Below are 14,269 nucleotides of genomic sequence, written 5' to 3' on the forward strand. Positions count from 1 at the left end.
GTATCCACTCCTCTGGCACCATTGGATACATCAGGAGTCTGCGTCCCCCATAGGCTGGCAATGAGTGCATGGAGAAATACGGGGCTGCACATGTGCGGCACCATACCGTTCCGTACATGGGGAAAAGAAAGGACACATCATATCTTTCCCTATGTTACGGTGCCGTGCTATGGGGAGGTGAGGGCCCACCCCACCTCCTCTCAATGGTGCAGGACATATGCCCGCCCGACTACGGCCCAGCAGGCATACGTTTATGTGAATCCAGCCTTACTAGCTTTATTATTATTATCTCCATGTTGTGATAATAAAGAGCTAACCTAAACATAGGTCTTCTGTACAAATGTCCCATATGGCTCTTTATTGTTCACATTCACATAATTGTGTCTTGCTTTAATGTTGCAAATATAGTGGAAAAGTCTGTATTGTGGATTCTACTGTATTATGTGGTTCTTCTATCCTTCTATAGAAAGCTTTATTGTTCACTTCCAGTGGAAATAATATATAATAAGACACAGCATTCATTTCTCAATTGAAGTACCGTATATACTCGAGTATAAGCCGACCCGAGTATAAGCCGAGACCCCTAATTTTACCACCAAAAACTGGGAAAACCTATTGACTCGAGTATAAGCCGAGGGTGGGAAATGCATTGGTCACAGACCCCCCCCAGTATATAGCCAGCCAGCCCCCTATAGTATACAGCCACCCTAGCCTGCCCCCAGTAGTATACAGCCAACCAGCCCCCTGTAGTATACAGCCAGCCCAGCTTGCCCCCAGCAGTATACAGCCAGCCCAGCCTGCCCCCAGCAGAATACATCCAGCCCAGCCTGCCCCCAGTAGTATACAGCCAGCCCCCAGTAGTATACAGCCTACCCCCGGTAGTATACAGCCTGCCCCCAGTTGTATTCAGCTTGCCCCCAGTAGTATACAGCTTGCCCCCAGTAGTATACAGCCAGTCCCCAGTAGTATACAGCTTGCCCCCAATAGTATACAGCCTGCCCCCAGTAGTATACAGCCTGCCCCCAGCAGTATACAGCTTGCCCCCAGTAGAATACAGCCTGCCCCATGTAGTATACAGCCACCAGCCCCCTGTAGTATACAGCCTGCCCCCCAGTAGTATACAGCTTGCCCCCAGTAGTATACAGCTTGCCCTCAGTAGTATACAGCTTGCCCCCAGTAGAATACAGCCTGCCCCATGTAGTATACAGCTTGCCCCCATGTAGTATACAGCCAAACCCTGCATTAAAAAAAAAAAAAATTATATACTCACCCTCCGGTGGCCCCCGATGCGCTGCTCCCCCGTTGTCCGCGTGGCTCGTCTTCAGGCTTCCGCGCCCATCTTCTTTCTTCTGCAGGGCCCAGCAGAAGAAATATGCTGCGGAAGCAAGAAGAGGAGCCGCGCGGACATCGGGGGAGCACTGCTGCACATCGGGGCCACCGGAGGGTGAGTATATAAGTTTATTATTTTTAAAGTATTTTTTACTTATTTATTTGACTCGTGTATAAGCCAAGGGGACGTTTTTCAGCCCAATTTTTGGGCTGAAAAACTCGGCTTATACACGAATATATACGGTAACTATGGAAGCATTCTATAGAAAGACAGAAAGGAAAGATCTAGAAAACTGTGAAGAATTGATATAGAGATTATACTTTCGTTATACACACATTGGGGCACATTTGCGCCAGTTTTCTGATGGACTTTGTATTTTCTTTTAGGTGTAAACTGCTTGCACAGGTAAGTGTCTAGGCACAATGCAACACAAATTAGGGAGCAAGATAAGAGAAAAAAACTCTGCTCACCCAATCACATAAGACCTCCTTTCCATCTAAAATCGTGAGGGAATGGTGCACGCTCCTAAAGATCCTCGACCTCCAGGACCACAGATACTTGCAAAAACAAAGATTGGCAGCACTTCATACACCTCCACGTGTTACTTCATTAAAAATCTTCTTTATTTAGAAAAAATCGCATACATCGAAATGGACAATACAAAGATCTACGCGTTTCGACGCGACAGCGTCTTAGTCATGATCCTATTGTAACAAACACACTGACAAAAACATAAGCACTAGCTTACCCAATGAGAAAGGCAATCTGGACAGGAGGGAGGTGCTCCATACCGACCGGAAACCATAAACTTGAGAGATCCCGGAAGGACTTTCATTATCGCGGTTTATCTGCGGCATATGGTCCTACTCACGTTTATGGTTTCCGGTCGGTATGGAGCACCTCCCTCCTGTCCGGATTAACTTTCTCATTGGGTAAGCTAGTGCTTATAAGTTTTTGTCAGTGTGTTTGTTACAATAGGATCATGACTAAGACGCTGTCGCGTCGAAACGCGTAGATCTTTGTATTGTCCATTTCGATGTATGCGATTTTTTCTAAATAAAGAAGATTTTTAATGAAGTAATACGTGGAGGTGTATGAAGTGTTGCCAATCTTTGTTTTTACAAATTAGGGAGCGTTCCAGCGCTCAGTTGAACCGTGCATTGGATTTTAAATGTAAAGTCCTATGTTAAAGGAGCACTACAAAAAAGTTGATGAACTCTGTCGGGCCAGTGCAAGGAAACAACCGATTCATAATTTCTGGTGCACATTCTTAGTGAATCTGTCAGTGCAGTTTCACACATCCTTAGTAAATGTGTCCCAATATCAATTATATGCTGAAATGTTTTGTTACACAATATCAGTTATTTACTAAAAGTGGACAACCCCATTTCAGGTAAAGTGAGAAAAGGTGCAGGTCCTTTGAGAGCTTCAATATTCGCAATACTATTATCTATCTAGTCCCAAAAGGGTCTAGAAGTGAGCTGACCAAATAGGAACATTTTTGCCATGTGGATGTTTTTTACACACATTTATTATGTTAAATCTCTAAAACTTGCCTATGCCATTAGCCATCCATTGGGCATTCTTTTTATACATTTTGTATAGGGTTCTGGTTATTCATCAATCACCTTTGGTAAAATTCTAGAAGTCAATTAACTTTGACAAAGAAACTATGAATTATAATAAACATAGAGAGTAAAATAAACTTACTCAAAATATGTGAATGAGAGCTCCACGAGGTAACCTAGAGAAGTCTGAATTTCCCATCTACAAAGATCATTAGCAGGATACAAATTGGGATAGAAAGGGCTGGTAATGACCCCAGAAGACTGAGTAAAGCGACCACCACAACTAGTGAAGTTTTGAACTGGAATAAGAAAAAAAATAGTTAGTGTTCCATAATTTGATTCCAAATGTAAAACTATAAAGAATAATACATACCTGGTGTCCAGTTGCCAGCTGTGCCTCCTAGAGTTATGTTATCTATGGCAGATAGGTTTAGATTAGATACAGATATTCATAAAAATATTTTCAAATGAAGGACAAATTATGTTTTGTTATAATGATGGAAAAATTATATGTACCATGCCTGTTCCAAAATTGTCTAAAAATTTAGCCCAAAAAAATTAATCCAAGCATAATGACAAAGAAAAAATATGATAGAAGGTGTACCGTAATTATTGTGGCTTAATTACTTTTTGGATGCCATATATGGCAGTTTGAAGAGAGGGGTGTAATGGTATTAAATGGCATTAATTGTAATAGTTTTGCATACACGTTCACAGCAGAGCGCAGCTCTGATTGACAGTCATCAAGGTGCAACAAAATGTATCACCTTTGATGGTGGGTTCCCTATGTGCCCTCATTAGTAGCCCAAGGAACAGCCCAAAATGTTGTCTAGAATATTTTCGTATTAGAACATACTTGATGGCTGTGGATATTTATTTTTGTTTTTGTATTTCACTTGAAAATTCATTAAAGCATTTGTTTAATACAGTAGCAGATTAGTGTATGGGAATTTTGACATAACTATGCCCCACATCAGCAGCAGAATTACAGCTTGAAACGTGTCAGAACAGGATGATTTCATATCACAAATGTAGTTAAATATATGAAGGCCCTTGTTATTCTTTTATATATATAGTACCCCATAATTTACATATGCACTTTGTCCCCCTTTCATGAATTTACATATACACAGTGACCACCCCCTAAACCATATAAAGAATTTCCACACATTTAGTCACTATTTTGTAAAATAAACAACTGAATCCAGCTTGTCTCCTGTTGTCGGTGCAGTTGGCATGATGACCCCCTCACGTTGCCTGTGTCATATATTTGGAGCTGCACAAGGGCTCAGAAAAGGAGTCCTGTGCACCACACTCCTACACACTACCCACATTTTAAAGATTCAAGAACAATAAATAAATATACTTGCACACATAATACACATTTATACAAGCGTATAAACATACAGTACACATATTCACATACCATACCCAATATATACGTACATACAGTGCACACATTCACACAATATACACACCTTAGATATATATAATTCTACTGGACTATTACAGGTTTTGCAGCAATGCAGAAGAATGGGACTATATCACAGCAGAGGGAGGAATCAGCTGGAGGAGCACCGTAGGGAGAAGAACAACAACCCCCTCCAAACCTGGGGGGGCTGAATAGTGAACTACTTGGCTACAGACGCAAATTAGCTTAGCTTCTGTCTGCTTAACTAGGTGCGTAGTCTAAAGCAGGATGTGGCTTAGCAAGAAATGATAAATTTTGCTTGGAAACATGCAACCCTAGCACCCTTTCACTCCCAGAGCTGCTACGGCGGTAGTGTTGTCATTTACTAGCTTCCACGTCACGACACGTACAAGTAGCAATGTGTGGGGCGCTGTTACTTTTACAGAAAATGCCTTTCCACTTTCTCCATTCTGCACAACTCAGTGCCCTCCAGATCACCCCTCTACACAATGAATGCCATTCCTTATGGAGAAAAGGGATAGAACACACTGATGTGGCTATACCTTTGATGCACCAGAAGCTGATTTAAACATTGAATTATTGTGTTAAAAGAAAAAGGTTTTAAGTTTCTAAATTGTCCTATGCAATGTTTATTTCACTTGTAAGGTGAACTGGCAGTTTAAAGGGCATCTACTACCAGGATGAAGGATTGTAAACCAAGCACACTGACATACTCGTGTGTCCCCTCTGTCTTATGCCCTGGTTTTTACAAAAAAGAGGCTTTACAAATCATGCAAATGAGCCTGGAGGTTACTGGAAATTGTAGCCTCTCACGCTCATTTGCATAATTTTAACACATTTTATTATTTAAAACAAGGGCATGGGAAACTTAATGAAAAGCGTATCTTGGAAGAGGGGGCACACACCAGTAAGTCAAGTGCTTGATTTACAATCCTTCATACTGGTGGTAGATGTCCTTTAAGGGGTTGTAGCTAAGATATAGTGGGGGATTTATCATGACATGTGCAACATCCACCACCGGGGCCTAGCCTTTTCTTGGGGCCTAGAGACAGCCGGGACCCGCAGTACCTGAGTGGCTGGCGGTTGCGGCCTAGACACATACTCCAGACACCAAAGGGTTGCCCCAGGGAGAACCGCTATAGCAGCCTCTCCCTCATCATTTCTTGCCAACACCACCCTGCTGGAGACCTGCCAGGCTGTAGGACAGCCCTCCGGTTCCCCATACCAAGCACCGTGACACTAGCTTGGTATGGGGAACCGGAGGGCTGTCCTACAGCCTGGCAGGTCTCCAGCAGGGTGGTGTTGGCAAGAAATGATGAGGGAGAGGCTGCTATAGCGGTTCTCCCTGGGGCAACCCTTTGGTGTCTGGAGTATGTGTCTCTGTGTGGTGGATAGGGTGCCCGTTATGGTGACAGCCGTAGTAGCAGGGACCACACGGAGGCAGACGTTGAACAAAAATAACTTACAGTTCTTTATTGGAACTGACAGGAACAGTAGCAACATGCCTTTACAAATGGTAGAATGCTGGAGATGCAGTTGGAGGGAGCCACAGGAGTAGATCTCCAGCCTGGATGCAAGGGCAGGCTGGGAGGTAGCTGTGTCCTAGTAGGATGCTTCAGCTTGTCCTGGGTTGCTTCAGATATCACCCTTGAAGGTAGGATGATACCCCTTTCCTCTCACTAACTAACTCACTACACTCTTCAGGCAGGGAGCCGAGCTCTGCTGCTCTGGTCTGGTGCGCTGGCTGCACTGACTCACTGGATTAACTCCAGTCTTCTTCTCCCTCTAGAACTTTCCGGACCAGGGGTTTTATTACTCCCACTGGTCAGGTGGTGGTCCTCTTCCAATCGCATCCCAGCTTACAGACATAATATTAGAACACATGTGATTGGCTGACACATATTACATCACATTTAACACTTAACTCCTGCCTTACCAGGCAGACTCTACCGCTGCAGTGTTCCCCTGTGTTATGTAGTGACCTGCTGTGGGGTTGATCAGACCCTACACAGGCTGCAAGCTACATGGTGGGACGTATTCGCAACAACCCCTCTGCCTTGCATCGGCAGGGGTGTTGCAAATGTATGCCAGAATACTACCAACCGACCATGAATAAGTCACAATTCCCATCACAGAGCTAAGAAGTGCAACTATGCAATCTAGGCCTTTGACATGGAGGTGGAAGTGCCTGGCTTCATATAACTGCCCCATAGTTTTTGACATAGTCCACTTGTGTGTGTGAAATTGATAATATAAAGGGTAACCAAAAATATATTTGATTCAGTTCCACTTAGTGTCAATAAATTAATTTGGATCTTACTTGTTGTGGCAGGCCTGGGTGTAGAGAGAGAACCTGAAAATCAAAATATTGTTATTAGTATTAAAGTGCGTTTAAGTTAAAAATACTCAGCTCTCCTAAAATGTATGTTTAGGGAAATACTAGTTCTCAAACATTTACAATTTACATTTACAGAATACTTTGTGGTAATTTATCTTATCTCTGTTTGTTTTTGCCCAGTTTTTGCTTTTGTCTTTTTTATGTCTGCTACTTTGGAAATTTATCAATCTCACTTTTTCCTAGTGTTAAATAGTTTTTTTCAGATCTTTTTGTGACAATTGTTACAAAAATGTCACACAAATGTCTTAAGTCACTTCTTTTCATTTTCTAAGTTTCTGTCTAAAAAAGAGGAAGAAAAATAAAGATAAATGCCCCCTATGTCTACATGATGCTGTTTTTCTTTTGTTCCAGTTTTATCCATTCGTCACAGTGATAAGTCTGGCACAGCAACAGTGTTTTCTAGCTCTACACTGGCGTACCTTGCAACACATTTATAGATTCCACCCACTGGGGGTCATTTACTAAGGGCCCGATTCGCGTTTTCCCAACGTGTTACCCGAATATTTCCGATTTGCGCCGATTCTCTCTGAATTGCCCCGGGATTTTGGAGCACGTGATCGGATTGTGGCGCATCGGCGCTGGCATTCACGCAACGGAAATCGGGGGGCGTGGCCGAACGAAAACCCAATGGATTCGGAAAAACCACCGCATTTAAAAAAAAAATGTGTCGAGGAGTTTGCACTTACCTTCACTCAGCCCGGCTCGGTGTATTCCAGTGCGTTCCAGGGAACTTCAGCGCCACCTGGTGGACGTCGGAGGAACTACCTTAATAAATCCCGGCCGGACCCGAATCCAGCGCAGAGCACGCGCCGCTGGATCGCGAATGGACCGGGTAAGTAAATCTGCCCCACTGTCTCTAAGTTGCCTTCCTTCCAACAGCAGATTATATTTATTTCAATGTCTGCTACTATGAGGCTGTGGATGTGGCTGGTGGACAGAATGTGATGTAGATATAGCATCAAAGAGGCTGCAGTTCCTGCAGAAGCAGTGAAGTCCAGCTGTGGAGGCCAGAAAGATTCTTAGCAGGTGCAGCCGTTATACCTGTGTGGGTCTATAAACAGGTAACCCTACCTACATGTCAAGTACTATGGAATTTCATTCTTGTTTTAAGCAATAAGATGACTATGCATTTCATATATGTAATAGAAGTGATTACTTCTATTTATTTATTTCACTTATTTCATTTATTTCTGATAGACAATATTTCTTTAGTCCAAAGATATCTCTTGAAACTTACCGGAACAGATGACTCCAGCATCCTCTCCATGATTGCAATTGTGGGTGCCCCAGCCCCGGTGACCACACTGCCACAAGTACTGTTCATTTCCAAAACAGTTTACATCATCTAGCCAAATGTTTCCGTAACCTTGTCCAAAATATGCTCCATGTGGAGCAGAAACGGCATATCCACAATTCATCTGCCTGCATACAACATTTGCATCATTTGTGTCCCAATTATCATCACATACTGTTCCCCATCCATTGTTGTAATAGATCTCTACTCGTCCAGCACATAGCTGGTTTCCATTAACAAGTCGTATAGAGTAATTCTCTAAGAAAAATTATAGATGAAACACCCTTTAGAAACATGTAGTACATTTGATTAAAAACAAAACAAAAGCACTGAAAGCCTGGTACGATAACAGCAATTATAAGTAATTGTGATTATTTTCTGGAATTTTCTGGAACAAATTTTATGACAATTCTTTTTTCTTCCTTCCGTATCCCATGTGAAATAATAAAAATTACATTCATAACCTAAACCTAAACCAGTATTCATGTAACCAGTATTCATATTCATGTAATCATTCCATTAAAAATGCCCTCACAGAATTAAAATGTAATGTCTTTTTACACACAAAAACATATTTCTAAGATATTTTTAGCTCAAAAAATAACACATAAACTCCACAAATATGTGCTAATTGTAAAGGCCAACAAGGAGAAAGGCCCTAAATTTAAACAGCAATGGCATCTTTGGAATTGCTGTACATTTTGAAAATGTTACTCTCCCCCAAATGTATTGACAAAAGTTATAGATTTTTGTAAATTGTCCTATTAAAACTTTACCTGTAAAAACAAAGGGGCAATGAATAATCATGGAACTTTAATGTGTTGGCTTGTTGCTGTTCTGCCTTATTCCTCTAGTTTATGAAACTGTCACATGGTTGTTGTTGTTAGATTTGTTTAGGATTAGTGTACCTTATGAGACTGACAAGAGGGTCGGGAGTTTCCTGATTTTCCAATTTTGGATGTGCCTTGTTTTTTAACACCAAGTATTTTGTGGCGTGTCTTTTGTGCAACTTTTCAAAATGTTACAATTAATAAATTTGACATCAATGGACCATAGAGCACAAAAAATTCCACAAAACAAATTAGGCACATCAGAATAAAAGCCACATAAACAGCTAAAACTCACTAGAAAAATTAAATATAAAGATTGATACATCTGCCACTTAGTACGTAGATAATAAAATTAATAGATTTTTTTTTTTTAAAGTTGAAAGTCAAAGTGAACCCGGGTATGGATGGGCTAATGTTTGATATTACCTTCTTATGTTTATAGTTTAGTCTTGGTAGTCTTATTTGAGAAAAATTCTATATGTTACCTGTAGTATTTCTAACAACTGAGTAGAAAAAGGCCTGAAAACCCGAACTCTGCACAGAAGAGTCACTTCTGAATTCAATGCCAAGAGTATTGGAAGTTGAAGAATAAGAGACATTTGAAGAGGTGCAAACAGTGGCCAGTTCAGTAGAGTTTCCAGGAAACCCATCATATATTTTTACCCAATCATAGATGCAGCTTGATGAAGTCTCTAGTCTGAAAACAAAAATAAAAACAAATTAAAACAAAAAAATCAAACATGAACAGTATGAATTTTATTTGAAAAAAGAAGGCAGTGTATGTGAATAGTATGTGTCCAGTTTTTACTGTTAATAATACTTAGAGTAAGGCTACATGCACACTGCCATGTGCCCGCTGCACCGTAGCACGGCGGGCACACGGCAGCGCAGGGAGAGGAGGAGGAGGTGAGCACAGCTCACCCCCGCCCCTCTCCATAGTGATATATGGCCGCGGCGCCGTAATACGGGAAAAGATAGGACATGTCCTATCTTTTCCCGGGCTACGGAGCGGTACTGTGCCGCACGTGTGCTGCACCGTACCGCTCCCGTAGGGCGCCGTGAGCCCATAGAAGTGTATGGGGGACGTATGTCGGCAGTATATACGTCCCCCATACTGTGAATGTAGCCTAAGTCATAGAAGCTTAACTGCTTTTCCTTTACTTATGGAATTAATACACATGTAATTACAGCGGTGTACAAAGCATTGCGGACCAACGTGTCTCAACAGTTAAGTCTTAGTCACAGTTACTTTTCAGACCAATGAGTTCTTTCATGCTACATCAAGCATTTTTGAAGAAACTCTTAGGGAATCTTTGACCCTGTCCTGTGTGAATATTTGGCAGTGCGTACAGATGGGGAAATTCACAACAAAATAATTCAAAATATTGGCTATATATTCAATGACAGAAATTCTGATGCTGAGCTAAAGCTTTATCCACTTCAGAAATACTTTTTCTCTGTGGATAATTAACAACTGAAGCTAGGAAGCTGAATGGAACCTAAACCAGTCAGATTGCTGCCTTCCATATCTCCACGGATCTCTCCACGGAAGAGCTATCCTTCAGTATAAATGTCCCAGAAAACTCTTTTATGCAGAGCCAAATGCACATAATTGTGTTTTGCATTCATGTAGCAGCCATAGTGAAAAAGTCTGTATTAAAGGGGTTTTCCCACAAAGGCCAGTTAGGCCCTATCTACGGGATAGGGCCTAACTGGCCTTTGTGGGAAAATCCCTTTAAGGATCCTATGGTACTATGTGGTTCTTGCATTTCTTAGTAAATTAAGAGTGGGTTTAAAATTTGCAGCTTTTAAGCAATGACAGAATATCAGTGAATATGTCAATCATTTATATTGTGTTTGTTCCACAGATTTGTGCAAACAAAATGAGTAGTCCTGTTTCACCCAAGGAAAGGACATAGGTGAAGGGAAGGGCAACATGAAATGAGAATTCAATAAAATTACAATTACATTACTTTGCTGTAAGAAGGTATTTGAAATCTTGTTACCCCCCTGAATACATATGGGGGGGCATTTATCAATTTGGGCGCAGGGTGGCGTGGGAACCGTGCTATATTCTTCAGTGGGATGTAAGTTTGTGGCTCAAGGGATTAATGAATCTGTGCACAAGCAAAAAGGTTTAGAACTCCCTGGACTAGCTTTTAGCTGCTCTAGTTTTGAGCCGCAAATTAGGCCACAAAACGAGTCATAAAAATAGAAGCGCCTGAAAAGTGTTGGATTCACAATCGGCACCACAATTTTTGCCCAAAAAAGAACAAGTCAAGAGTGTTGCAAAAACACACAATTGTGGTACAGACACATAAATTAGGCGCAACAGGCGCATCAAGGGGGTAAAAAAAATTCTTTCAGTTTTTAGTTTGAAAGAAAATAATGAATGCTCCCCACAAATTTTTTTGCTTAAAGGAAACCTACCACTTTGAAATGGGCATTATGATCCACACTAACCTGCACATAAGGTGAGATGAGCTGGTGCTGGCACATATTTTCGTTTATCAAATAACAAAATGCATGCATTATAACACTAGATTGGGTACTTTGCTAATAACCCACTTGGTGCTTGACTAGGGGAGGTATGCAGAATGCCGTCCCCGCCTCCCCCCACCCTCACTTCTTTGTTTCTGAGAGCCGGTGATGTCACTGAGCCCTCAGGAGCATATTAGAGCATGTGCATTGCCGAAGTCTCGCGATAGCATGCGCAACCACCATGAGACTTCCGCGATGCGCATGCTCTAATGCTCCTGAGGGCTCAGCGTATGGCAGCAGTGTCCCTCACTTTATGGCAGCAGTGTCCCTCACTGTATGGCAGCAGTGTCCCTCACTGTATGGCAGTAGTGTCCCTCACTGTATGGCGGTAGTGTTCCTCACTGTATGGCGGTAGTGCTCCTCAATGTATGGCGGTAGTGTTCCTCACTGTTTGGGGGTAGTGTCCCTCCCTGTATGGGGGTAGTGTCCCTCCCTGTATGGGGGTAGTGTTCCTCACTGTATGGCGGTAGTATTCCTCACTGTATGCCGGTAGTGTTCCTCACTGTGTGGTGGTAGTGTCCCTCACTGTATTGCGGCAGTGTTCCACATTGTATGGCGGTAGTGTTCCTCACTGTATGACTGTAGTGTTCCTCACTGTATGGCGGTAGTGTTCCTCACTGTCTGACTGTAGTGTTACTCACTGTATGGCGGTAGTGTTCCTCACTGTATGGCGGCAGTGTTCCTCACTGTATGGCGGTAGTGTTCCTCACTGTATGGTGGTAGTGTTCCTCACTGTGTGGCGGTAGTGTTCCTCACTGTATGGCAGTAGTGTTTCTCATGGTATGGTGGTAGTGTTCCTCACTGTAAGGGGGTAGTGTTCCTCACTGTATGGGGGTAGTGTTCCTCACTGTATGGTGGTAGTGTTCCTCACTGTATGGAGGTAGTGTTCCTCACTGTATGGGGGTATTGTTCCTCACTGTATGGCGGTAGTGTTTCTCACTGTATGGTAGTAGTGTTTCTCATGGTATGGTAGTAGTGTTTCTCATGGTATGGTGGTAGTGTTTCTCATGGTATGATGGTAGTGTTTCTCATGGTATGGTGGTAGTGTTCCTCAATGTATGGGGGTAGTGTTCCTCACTGTATGGCGGTAGTGTTCCTCACTGTAAGGCAGTAGTGTTCCTCACTGTATGGTGGTAGTGTTCCTCACTGTATGGCGGCACTGTTTCTCACTGTATGGCAGTAGCTTTTCTCATGGTATGGCGGTAGTGTCCCTCACTGTGTGGCGGTAGTGTTCCTCACTGTATGGCAGTAGTGTTTCTCATGGTGGGGTAGTAGCGTTTCTCATGGTATGGTGGTAGTGTTTCTCATGGTATGGTGGTAGTGTTCCTCACTGTATGGTGGTAGTGTTCCTCACTGTATGGTGGTAGTGTTCCTCACTGGTCTCTAAAAGGTTCTCCACCACTGGTCTAGGCCCTACACTACTTAATCCACAGCTGAGACTAGCACTGAGCTCCATAATGAACCACACAATTTTAAAGGTATTATGAAAGGCAGCTGAGAATCCAGTATTTTGAGTTCTAATGCTATTTATTATATTTCCATAAGAGTTTTGAGAAAACTCTTTTTAAGGATATCACACTGATCTTGAATGCCATCTTACATACTGTCAGTCATTTTAAAGACTCAGCATTCATTTCACATAACTTTCACTAAAGTTTGGGTGGTGTTTGTCCCTCAGCACACAAGGACTTAGTGCTCGCTAGAACCACCTAGAGCAGTGATGGCAAACCTTTTAGAGGCCGAGTGCCCAAACTACAACAAAGACCCGCTTATTTATCGCAAATTGCCAACACAGAAATGTAATTTGTGATTTATACTCCCTTTTCTGTCACAGTTTTCATTGATACCAGCACCTGAGGACACGAATAAAGCAGAAAATAGTCCCAGGTACAGCTGTCACTTTAAAATAGCTCTGTGCACAGCAAGTCCTGGGCTGTCTGGGACTGCAGAAAGATACCTGGAGTCATCTCTGGTGATGGCAGGGGTGCCCACTGAAGGGGCTCTGAGTGCCACCTCTGGCACCAGTGCCATAGGTTAGCCATCACTGACCTAGAGGAAGGTATCCAGGTGAACATCTGGACATTTTGTTTATGTGAAGACAGTCAATGGTTCTACATTCCTTTGTGTGCTTACATCCAATAGTGTTACATTTCCAGGGTCAAACCACCCAATAGTATTGCCCGCTTGTGCACTTGTACGCCCCTTTCAGAGTGTGTTATGACTTTCCATATAAGAGTTTCATTGCCAAAGAGAATAAAGCAGTCTTAAGCTAATCTTCAAAAAGGACAGTGTGTCTTTCCTGGTTTACTCCATTCCAAGCTGGAATACAAAGACTCTATAATTTGAAAGTCACCTTTACAATGTTAGGGGTTTGAGCCCCAGATAAAAATCTCTAAGACTCTTTAAATCAATCCATCAGCTTTAAAACATGAACTATGAATTATAATAAATATAGAAAGAGTAAAATAAACTTACTCAAAGTTTGTAAATGAGAGCTTGACATAATAACCTACAAAAGTCTGAATTTCCCATCTGCAAAGAGCATTAGCAGGATACGAATTGGGATAGAAAGGACTGGTAATGACCCCAGAAGACTGAGTAATGCGACCGCCACAATTAGTGAAACTATCTGGAATAGTCAGAATAAAAATTATTAATGTCCTATAATTGAATTCTAATTGAAAGAGAGTAATGAATAATATGTACCTGGTGTCCAGTAGTCAACTGTGCCTCCTGGAGTTATGATATCTAAGAGAGATAGGTTTAGATGAAATTATAAAATACTGATAAACATTAACACGTAATCATGGTTTTGAGGGTTTTCATCAAAGTATACCCTTAAAGGAAACCTTCCAATTAAAAGTGGTAATTTTTCA

The 14,269-nt window shown here is 42.1% G+C and overlaps 1 protein-coding gene across 1 annotated transcript in view; it reads right to left on the minus strand.

The window, feature by feature from the left end:
- LOC140121567 (scavenger receptor cysteine-rich domain-containing protein DMBT1-like) overlaps positions 1 to 14,269 on the minus strand; it is a 66,346-nt gene that overhangs the window by 24,795 nt on the left and 27,282 nt on the right. Inside the window, exons 7-13 of the mRNA XM_072141293.1 lie at positions 14,100 to 14,141; positions 13,869 to 14,022; positions 9,338 to 9,549; positions 7,966 to 8,280; positions 6,651 to 6,683; positions 3,272 to 3,313; positions 3,041 to 3,197 (exon numbers count right to left, since the gene is read on the minus strand). Of these exons, the coding sequence (XP_071997394.1) occupies positions 3,041 to 3,197; positions 3,272 to 3,313; positions 6,651 to 6,683; positions 7,966 to 8,280; positions 9,338 to 9,549; positions 13,869 to 14,022; positions 14,100 to 14,141 (955 nt within the window). The remainder of the gene's footprint in view (positions 1 to 3,040; positions 3,198 to 3,271; positions 3,314 to 6,650; positions 6,684 to 7,965; positions 8,281 to 9,337; positions 9,550 to 13,868; positions 14,023 to 14,099; positions 14,142 to 14,269) is intronic.

Source organism: Engystomops pustulosus, chromosome 3 (genome assembly GCF_040894005.1).
Source record: "Engystomops pustulosus chromosome 3, aEngPut4.maternal, whole genome shotgun sequence".
Taxonomy (NCBI): Eukaryota; Metazoa; Chordata; class Amphibia; order Anura; family Leptodactylidae; genus Engystomops; species Engystomops pustulosus.